At 51.0% G+C, this 10,278-nt stretch overlaps 1 protein-coding gene across 1 annotated transcript; it reads right to left on the bottom strand.

The window, feature by feature from the left end:
* Positions 1-476: 476 nt before the first annotated feature.
* On the bottom strand, positions 477-6,922 carry Mul1 (mitochondrial E3 ubiquitin protein ligase 1). Its single transcript, XM_013035823.1, has 4 exons — positions 6,699-6,922; positions 3,125-3,212; positions 2,632-2,752; positions 477-2,223 (listed from the first exon to the last, which is right to left on the bottom strand). Exons 1-4 carry the CDS (start codon positions 6,816-6,818, stop codon positions 1,494-1,496), a joined length of 1,059 nt encoding a protein of 352 aa, XP_012891277.1. The 5' UTR covers positions 6,819-6,922; the 3' UTR covers positions 477-1,493.
* Between the last annotated feature and the right edge of the window lie 3,356 nt (positions 6,923-10,278).

Here is a 10,278-nt window from a genome sequence, read left to right as displayed (position 1 = left end):
CTTACTGCAGCCCACTCCCCTAGCACAGCTACAGGCCCTCACTGAACCCCCAGCAGGCAGTTTGGACTGGGGCTCGCTGCTGGCCATGCCCTGGGCACCCATGTCTTCACCTTTCCTCAGCCTGCAGGACTGTTGCTCATAGTGCTCACTGAGCAGCAGCATCCCCTAAGTCCCCCAACGCCTTATCCTTCTGGTTCTCCCAGCACTAACCTGAAGCCTCACTCCAGACAACCGTGATAGCGAGGCCAGGGGCCGGGGTTAGGGAGCAGCTCGGGCTCACCACACTCCTCCCCCAGTGGTAGGCATCAGGGTCTCAGATGTACCAGGTTGCATCCCACCTGGAGAAGCCTAGCCCACCTCACAGCCAACAGATGGGGCCCCAGGCCTGGCATCCATTCCATCCCAGCAGGAAAGCGGGGCTTTCTGGAGATGCCAGGCTAAGCCCTTTAACGTCTGTTCACAAAGCAACAGGCAAACACGTGGTGCATGTTTAATCTGTGCTCTTCACTTGACACTGCGTCTCAGTGTCGGGCCCTGAGAACCCTACCTCCCCCCCAGAGGAGGACGGGTGAATGGTGAGGAGGGAGAGAAAGCTGGCCCTGGGGCATTTCTGGGTTCAGCCTGTGGGAGGGTGGGAGGGGAACAGAGGGCAGGAGGTGGGGGGAGCAGAAATCAGGGAGCAGAGTAGAGAGAGCAGAGTACCAGGAATGCGATCATGTGACCACACCCCAGGGAAGCCAACTGCCACAGACAGGGCTCAGGGCTCAGCTGGCTATCTTTCCTTGGTAAAAGCTGGCAGAACAGCTGCAAAGGGCAGGACAGCAGCATCCTTTGCTAACTTCCTATGGGGCCCTTCTGGCTTCTCCTAGGCAGGGAAAACCAGAGTCTCCCTGGGCCCTCCCACGCGCTGCACTAGAGGGCCACATCAGGGCCCAGCATGTCCTCTGCAGGGCCCTCAAGGCACCGCTTGTTGGTATGACTGCCAGCTGATCTTCCTGCTTCCTCTCCACACCCATGCGAGCACAGCTTTCCGAAGCAAGCCATGGGAATGGGACACAGGCAACCTGCCCAGCATGACAGTTTTGAACACAGTCCTCTTTCCCAGAATGAGGCATTAGAAAAGCAGCAGAATCTCCCGAGATGGCTCTTCAGGCCTCCCAGAGCCTGGCCTTTCCTCCACACTGGGTGGCTGCAACCACCGTCTCCAGAAAGGGCCAGAAGAGCTAGAGGTGGCTGGCTTTGAAGCTCAGACAAACAGGTGCTTTGTGACACAGGATCGTATGGTTCCCGGGAGGGGTCACAGGCCACAGCCCACCCCTGGGACTTCCCCAGATGCTCTGGGAGACATAGGGCCCTCCCCCGCCTGCTGCTCGAGGGATGGACTGGAAGTTTCTGCTCAGTCAGACCTGGAGGTACAGCCACGCCCACCAAAGGCTTCACGAGAAAACCTTTTCCAGGGAGCTATGCTGGTGTAGCAGGAGCCCGAGAGCCCCTCAGCTGTTGTACAGAGGGATCACGCGGGTGATCTCTCGCCGGCAGATGGGGCACCTTTTGGGCTCTGGCAAGGCACGGTAGCACTCTCGACAGGAACACACATGCCCACACTCCAGAAACACACAGGATTTGAAGCTGCTCAGACACACAACACAGGCACTCTTGAGACTCTCCCTGTCCTCAGGCGTGGCCTGGCGCAGCAGCTGGGCCTCATGCTCCAGGAACTCATCCTGCATCTGCTGCAGCCTCAGGCGCTCCTGTCGCTGCAGGTACTGCCTTCGCAGGATGAAGAAGAGAGTGGCGCACGTGGCAAAGCCAAACACCAGAGCCAGCACCTTCCAGAGCCTGACGCTCGACTCCTGCCGCTGGCGCAGGGTGTCAAAGTCCTGGCTGCTCAGGTAGTACTGCATGCCCTGCTTGGGGGGCTGCAGGCGGACAGAGTTGTTGTCCAAGACCAACTCTCCAATCCCCGTGAGTGTGGCCCCCACCTTCAGCATCTCCTCTGTCTCCTGGATGCCTTTGGGCCGCTCACCACTGATGTAGTGGCCAATGGCATCTGTGAAGGACTGGACAGAGGGGTGGAACTTCTCGTACACAGTCTCGAGGCCCAGATCCACGGAGTCCAGGGGCTTCAGCACACGCACAGCCACACCTACATCATCCTCATGGGGCACCAGATCAAAGGGCACTGTGTTGGTCCTCTGGTGAATGATCTTTGAATAGTCGTTCCTAAAAGAAGAAGACTGAAGATGAAACTGCAGGGAGCTAATGACAAACACCAAGAGGACAGGCCCCGTCTGGATGTGGAGAATGCAGTCCCAATAACCAATACTCCAGACCTCAAAGGAGTCCCCAGGTCACCCCAAAGGGTCACCTTTGCCCTTTCCCCTTTGCCATTGTCACTAGTATGTGCAATCAAAGCTGCTGAGACTGGATGGCAACAGGGGCTCAGTGTGATGCACGGACTCTGAGATTATGAATCTATAAAGCAGTGGTTGTCATACTCCAGTGTGCCTAAGAAGCCACTGATTCTGGGTTCCTTTCCTGAAAATCCTGGTCAGCAACCTGGGAGACTCTGATGAGCTCCACAGGGCATAAGGCTCTCACTCTGATAACCAGCAGAGAAAGGACACATACCAAAGGTGAGTTGTCCGATTCCATACCATCTTGTGCTCCTGAAGTGTCAGCCGCTGGATGACCCCCTTGCAGTTCTCCACAAACTGGCTGTTCAGGGTTTCTTTAACAGACCGCACAGCCCCTAAGTGGAGATACATCATTTCATGTCTGAAGAATTATACTGAAATCATTGTCAGGTGATGTAATCAACACGGCAACATTTGCATCACCATAAGGCATGTGTGAGAACCTCTGCTAAGCACCTCCCATGAACATCATTCTCTCCCCTCCCCCCAGGAGGTGGAATTACTTTCACCATCACCTCTCTCTAAAATAATCAGGGCTCTACAAAGATTTGGTCTAAAGCCACATGGCAATAGCCCAGGCCTTTCTAACCCCAAAATACGCTCTGGACTGAGGCCCTACACCATAGAAAGCACTTATGTAGCCAAGCTGATTTCTACCAAACTTGAAAGAAGGAAGCTGTTCTCCATTTCCCACTAAACAAACCTACCTTCAATGACAGCGTAAGGCACACATTTTCCTGGAGCTTCTGAAAGAATACTCTTCAAATCATCACCCAAGTGGATTTTCTTGGCTCCCTACATGCAAAAGGTAAAAGTAAGATTGTCATTGAATGCTCACACGTTATAACATAGGGGCAAAGAAAGAACAAAGAATGATGGGGCTGGGAACGAGGCTTAGTGGCAGAGTGCTTGCCTAGCATGCATGAAGGCCTGAGCTTAATTCCTCAGTACCATACACAGAAAAAGCTGGAAGTGGTGCTGTGGCTCACATGATAGAGTGCTAGCCTTAAGCAAAGGAAAGCTCAGGGACAATGCTTAGGTCGAGTTCAAGCCCCAGGACTGGCAAAAAAAATAAAATAAAAATTAAAAAAATAAGACCCCCTGGGCTGGGAATGTGACTTAGAGGTAGAGTGCTTGCCTAGCATGCATGAAGCCCTGGGTTCAATTCCTCAGTACCACATAAACAGAAAAAGCCAGAAGTGGCGCTGTGGCTCAAGTGGTAGAGCACTAGCCTTGAGCACAGAGAGGCTCAAGGACAGTGCGTAGGCCCTGTGTTCAAGCTCTAGGACTGGAGCTTGAAAAAAGATCCGGGGTTGGGAAGGTGGCTCAGTGGTAGAGTGCTTGCCTTGCATGCATGAGGTCCTGGCTTCAATTCCTCAGCACCACATAAGCAGAAAAAGCTGGAGGTGGAGCTGTGGCTCAAGTGGTAAGAGTGCTAGCCTTGACTGAAGAGCTGAGGACAGCACCCAAGCTCTAAGTTCAGGCCCCATGACCAGCAAAAACAAAACAAAACAAAGACCCTTCTCACAAGGCACACCAGCTGATCATGTTTTCAGCCTGCCTAGTTGTATTAGAACAGACTCTCCCCTGAAGCTGAGAACAGCACCTGACAATCATGAAGCACTCCATACATCGCTGACACAAATTACTAAGCACTTAGAGGTACCAAGTCCAGACACTGTGCTAAGCACTATAAATTCTACTTCATGCTGAGGAGCCATTATTAGCTTCAATTACAGAAAAGGAACAAGCTCAGAGAAGGAAGTAATAGGTTGAGCCCCTCACCTAGTAAAGACTCTACCATATGAAGGATAGCTGTTTAGAATTTTAAAGGGTGAAAAGGGAGGGAAGTTGGTCAGGAAAACTGGATTGAATTGATTCAACATATCCATTGTGACTTTGAGCAATTTAATTTGAGTTTCACTTTTCAACTGTAACGCTTGGGGCAAAGACCTTCTCAAAGGACTTCTAATGTGGACAAAGAATGCAACCTTTGCAGGCTAGCACACAGAGGCATGCCACCACCATGCATGCTGCCACACTGAGACACAAACCTACTCTGAAAGTTCTAGAGAGAATCCAAAGTATTAGTAGTCCCAATCTCTCTCTCCCCACCCCTCTTTCTTTTTTTGTACGCTGCAAACATTTTAATGATTATTGTTGAGCATACATTTTGGAAATTTACTTCAAACTGCAACAAGTTTAAATGAATGTTTATAATATACAAAGAAAATACAACCAAACATAAAACTTGCTTCAAATGTGCCTTGCACCTAGACCACTGTTTCCCCCTCCCTTAGTATATCTTTTATTTTTGAGCTGCACAAACACACTTAAGAATTTGATCTTTAGGGCTGGGAAGGTGGCTCAGTGGTTGATGAAAGGATTTACCAGAACAAGCCAGTGTTGCTGCTGCACTGACATGAGGGTTAGGGTGAGTTTGATAATGCAAAGCAAAGCTAACGTGCACCTTCCAATAGAAGCAAAACACAGGGGGGAGAAGGGGTCCCAAGACATCAAGTTTGCATTGGACTCTGCAGGTGGAGGTGGTCAGTCCTAGAAAACTGAGCTGTTATCAAAGGGCAGAGCAGGGGCTGGCCTTGGCTAGTCAGACTGAGGCTATTTTCTTGGGGCTTCAGGGGCAGTGAGTGAGCAAGACCTTGCTGTATGTCACAAGCCATTCTGCTCATGTCAGCAATTTAGGGTGTGATTCCTATCAACATCCAAGCCATGGTTCTCAGCCAGCAGGCTTCCTAACTCACTGCCTAGGCTCACCCACCCCCATTATCAGAAAACTAATCTAAATCACAAGTGGCTGGAAGTGAGGCTCAAATGGTACAGTACTTGCCTAGCAAGCACAACGCCCTAAGTTCAAGACCAAATGATGAGGGGGAAGAATCTCACATGCATTCAACCTGAAGCCAAATTGGTTCTGGAGTCAGAAAGTAAAGTTATCAGTTACACTTAGCCAATCACTTCAGGAATAACTAGATTTATTAGGTGAGCAGAGCAGCTAGAATGTCACTAGGAAGCCATCTGCAGAGCAAATCCAATTGCCTTATTCCAGATTCCAAAACTCCTAAAAACCTTTTCGTCTAGGCCTTTCTGAAAACAATCAGATAACTAAAAAAAATGTTTGCTGGAACCCACCTTTCCTATAAAATGCCAAATTAAGCCTTTGGCTGATGAGTTATGAAATGTTAGCCAAAATGAACCCCAACATTGAGAAAGAACCTAGAAATAATGCCAAAGAATGAATGAGACCTAAAGAGTTCTAACTTTCTGGACAATTCAATAATCAAAAGTAATATGGTCACTGAGAAAAGGGGGAGGTTCTACTTTTGGATCGAAAAGATTGTAAGTTTAAATAATTAGGTGCTCTACTCCAGTTCACATTTAGGTATTTGTTCAAGCGTCACCTTCTTATGTAACTTAATAGGACGTTCAATTTTTAATTTGCATGGCATGGATCTACTCATTCTGAAGCTTTCTGCCAGAGTTTGGTCCTCTCTTTAACACGGTCCCATGTTTGCCATCCTTTGAGAAATACCACTTGGGGCATTTCAATTAAAATCCATTCCTTTCTTACTAACTGGGTGAGAAATCTCACACGCAAATTACATTGGTGTTTAAGGATGAGTGAAAAAGCACACTTCAAGTCGCTTACATGACGTCATAGTACAATGCATTTACTGCAGTAGATGAATTTTTTTTTTTTCTGGGTCCGGTCGTGGAGCCTGAACTCTGGGCCTGGGTGCTGTCCCTCAGCTCAAGGCTAGCGCTCTACCACTTGAGCCACAGCACCACTTCCGGCTTTTTTTTTCTTTTTGCTTATGTGGTGCTGAGCAATCGAACCCAGGGCCTCAGGCATGCAAGGCAAGCGCTCTACCACTGAGCCACCTTCCCAGCCCGTAGATGAAATTTTTTAAGACGGAAGTTTATAAGTTCTAAACTGAGTGGCTGAACAAGTTTTCCCTGTTTTGTGATCACCAAAGTAACGTGTGGTTTGTCTCGAGGTATTGGAATGGAATCTCCATGAGGAGATGATCTGTGTCGGTTGTACCCACGGCGCAGCAGGGGTTGGAGAACTCGCGAGGCAGTGGCCACGGGGTCCCGGTGGGAGCCGGGCCGTTCTCCCGGACCCGCCGGCGATCCCGCCGCTCGGGGCCTCCTGTGGGACCGAGCGGCCTCCGACTGCAGGGCGGCCCCGGCGACCGGCGGGCTCTCCAGCACCGAGGGCCGAGAGGAGTTGGCGGTGGCCGGGCGGGCTCCAGCACTGACCTTGAGCTGTTGGGCGACCTGGGCCTTCTGCCGGTACACGGAGTACAGAACGGCGGTGACGACAGAGCTGGTGCCCAAGAGGATGAACTGGCCCAGCGAGGGCCGGCCCCCGCTCTCCATGGCAGCGCGAGCCGCGACGGCAGGCCGTGACGCCGCGCAGAGGCCCGCGCCCCGCGCCCCGCGCCCCGCGCCCCGCGCCCGCGGCCTCTCTCCAGCAGGACCCGCCTTCCCGGAAGCCCCAAGCCGGACGCCCGGGGATGACGTTGCAGGAACCGGAAGTCAAGGCCGATGAGCGGAAGGTGGGGGGTTACCAGGGTGACGGGCGCGTCGCTGCGGCCTTAGGGGAGGTGGGTCCCCGCGGGTGGGGTGCCCCGAGGGGCTTCGCGACACCCCCCCCCGTTGGCCCACGACCGTTTCCCCTTCGTGGGGGGCCCACGGGCCCTTGCAGTCATCCCCCCGCCCCTGTCTGAGGTTGGGTAGAATTGGGGAGTCGAATCGTGTGTTAAGCACTAAAGAGTGTTACACATTCCCACTTCAGGACGGGCCTGGGCTCGGCTTTTGTGAGAGCTGGAGCTCTGGCCCCGGGCACCGTCCCCGAGCTTTGTCACTCAAGACTGGCGTTCTACCATTTCAGCCACAGCTCCACTTCCGCCTTTTTGTCGGTTGATTGGACATAGGAGTGCCTCTGGCTTTCCTGCCCGGTCTGGCTTCGAACTGTGATCCTCAGAGCTTAGCCTCCTGAGTTGCTAGGATTGTTGGCATGAGCTAGCTGTGCACACCTGTATTTATTTATTATTTATCTCAATTTTGCTTATTTTGATGCTGGAGATGGGACTCAGATCCTTAGGCAAGCACTGTACCAATGAGCTACATCCCTAGCCTGTCATTTTATCCTCTTCACAGATGATAAGAAACACACCACAGAGTTCTGCTGATGAGTGCTGGAAGGAAGTTTGCATCACCAAAGTAGCCCCTCACTCTGCCATCACCACAAAGAACAATGTATTGCTTATTTAGATAATTTATTGACTGCTGCTGAGGGATCAGATATTATAACAAAAAGAAGTTTGGGGCTGGAAATGTAGCTTAGTGACAGAGTGCTTGCCTACCATGCATGAGGGCCTGGGTTCAATTCCTCCATACCACATGAAGAAATAAAGTCAATTACAAAAAGAAGTTTTACTGACCTGGACCAAACATTGTTGGCAGCCATCATCCCAGCTATGGGAGACACAGAACAAGAAGAATGGTGGTCCGGGACTCCTGAATCATAAGCTAGACTCTATTTAAAAGCTAACAAAAGCACAGAGCTCATTCAAGTGATAGAGAAGCTGCCTGGCCCCTGAGCCATGAGCACCCTGAGGCCATGAGTTCAAACCCCAGGACCACCAAAAGGCCTCCATTTACTCTTCACAATACTGCTCTACAAATGAGGGAATAGAGGCTCAGGTAACTTGCTCCAGATCTTTTAAAGTGACAGAAACCCTTCTGACATTTGTAAGACATCTTAAAATAATCAGAGATACCCAAAATCTCAACAAAACATCCTTTTGGGAAGCATGTTCATTGAGCTGTTTCCTATAGATTATGCTTTAAGTTACTTTTTTTTTCTTTTTTCTTTTTTTTGTCATGGGGCCTGAACTCTGGGCCTGGGTGCTGTCCCTCAGCTCTTCAGCTCAAGGCTAGCACTCTACCATTGAGCCACGGCGCCACTTCTGGCTTTTTCTGCTTATGTGGTGCTAAGGAATCGAACCCAGGGCCTCATGTGGTTCTTATCTCCAATAAACCAAAAAAAAAAAAAAGCCAGAAATGGAGCTGTGGCTCAATTGGTAGAGTGCTAACATTGAGCCAAAAAAGCTCAGGGACAGCACCCAGGCCTGAGTTCAAGCCCCAGGATTAGCACTCTCTCTCTCTCTCTCTCTCTTTCTCTCTTCCACAAGTATATGTGTTCCGTGTGTGTGTTGGTACTGGGACTTCAACTTAAGGCCTCCCAATCTTGCTTGCCTTTGCTGGCACTCTACCACTTGAGACATACCTCCCATTCCACTTTTGGCTGGTTAGTTGGAGCTAGAAGTCTCTCCATTTTTATTTCCTAGGTGGACTTTAAACTGACATGCCCAGATCTCGGTCTTCTGAGTTTTATGATTACAGGCATAAACCACTAGTGGCTGGCAAATCAATTTTTATTGCCAGTCCTGGTGCTTGAACTCAGGGCCTAGGTGCTGTCACTAAGCCTCTCTGTGCTCAAGGCTAGTGCTCTACCACTTGGACCACAGGGCCACTTCCTGCATGTTCTGTTTATGTGGTCTTGAGGCATAAAATCCAGGGCCTCATGCATGCAAGGCAAGCCCTCTACCACTGAACCATCTTCCCAGCCCCAGCCCCTCATTTTTTTTATGCCAGTCCTGGTACTTGAACTCAGGGCCTGGGTGTTGCTCTTGAGCTTTTTTGCTCAAAGCTAGCACTCTACCTCTTGAGACACAGCTCCACTTCCAGCTTTTTGCTGGCTAATTGGATATAAGTCTCATGGAGCTGGGTGCTGGTGTTGCATGCCTGTAATCCTAGTTGCTCCGGAGGCTGAGATCTGAGAATCACTGTCCAAAGCCAGTCCAGAAAGGTCTGTGAGACTCTTATCTCCAATTAATCACCAAAAAAACGGAAGTGGACCTGTGGCTTAAAGTGGTAGAGCATTTGCCTTGAGCTGAAGAGCTCAGGGACAGCTACCAGTCCCACAACAGAGAAAAAAAAAAAGTCTGATGGACTCTCTTACAGGGACTGGCTTTGAACTATAATCCTCATATCTCAGCCTCTGAGTAATTAGGAGTACCTGTATAAACTACCAGCTCTCAGTTTTAATCTCTCTCTCTCTCTTTTTGCCAGTCCTGGACCTTGAACTCAGGACCTGAATACTGTCCCTGAGCTTCTTTTGCAGAAGGCTAGTTTAATAACCCATGGGCCCAGATAATGGGGGGGGGAGGGGCCCAATAGTCAGCCTGACCCCATGGTCCAGCCTGCTGGGGGGGCAGGGCATCAGGAGGTGAGCCTCACCTCTCCACACACCGGGCCACAGGACAGAAGCAGGGCATTGAGAGGCTGATGTCACTGCCAGAGGGCTGTGCCACTGAATGGGCTGGGTCATGCTGCTGAAAGGGGCAGGGTGTGCTATTGGAGGGGGTGGGGCGCCGAGCCCCACATGGCGAGCTACCTATTGGGATTGGACAGGGGACAGCTTGGGGGAGGAGCATGTATGGAGGCTTGAAACCATTGGTGGGGGAGGGGCAGAGCCTATTAGGGGTATATATATAGGCTGTGTGCTCCCAGAAGGGGGTGGGGGAGATTAGAGGGAAAACAGTCCGGAGGAGACGAGAGTAAGGGAAAAACCAGAGTCCTGAGGGGAGGAGAGTAGAGGGGGAAGTAGGGGAAAGACCTGGAGTCCTCAAGGAGGAAGGGAGCAAGGAGAAGAGTAGAAGGGGTGGAGAGAGAGACGGCAGGCTCCTGCCAGAGCAGAGCAGGGAGGCCTGTGGAGGGCAGGGCCAGCCTCCTCAAGGGGCCATTTGGGATCTATCTGAGAGGTCATTTG

This window comes from Dipodomys ordii, unplaced genomic scaffold, assembly GCF_000151885.1.
Source record: "Dipodomys ordii isolate 6190 unplaced genomic scaffold, Dord_2.0 Scaffold6, whole genome shotgun sequence".
In the NCBI taxonomy this organism is placed as follows: Eukaryota; Metazoa; Chordata; class Mammalia; order Rodentia; family Heteromyidae; genus Dipodomys; species Dipodomys ordii.
This window is presented reverse-complemented; position numbering and strand designations above follow the sequence as displayed.

Coding starts and splice junctions, on each gene's coding strand:
- Mul1 (XM_013035823.1), bottom strand. CDS start 6,818: ATGGAGAGCGGGGGCCGGCCCTCGCTGGGCCAGTTCATCCTCTTGGGC. Junction 3,213..6,698: donor AGGTCGCCCAACAGCTCAAG/GTCAGTGCTGGA, acceptor TTTTGCATGTAG/GGAGCCAAGAAAATCCACTT. Junction 2,753..3,124: donor GCCTTACGCTGTCATTGAAG/GTAGGTTTGTTT, acceptor ATCTCCACTTAG/GGGCTGTGCGGTCTGTTAAA.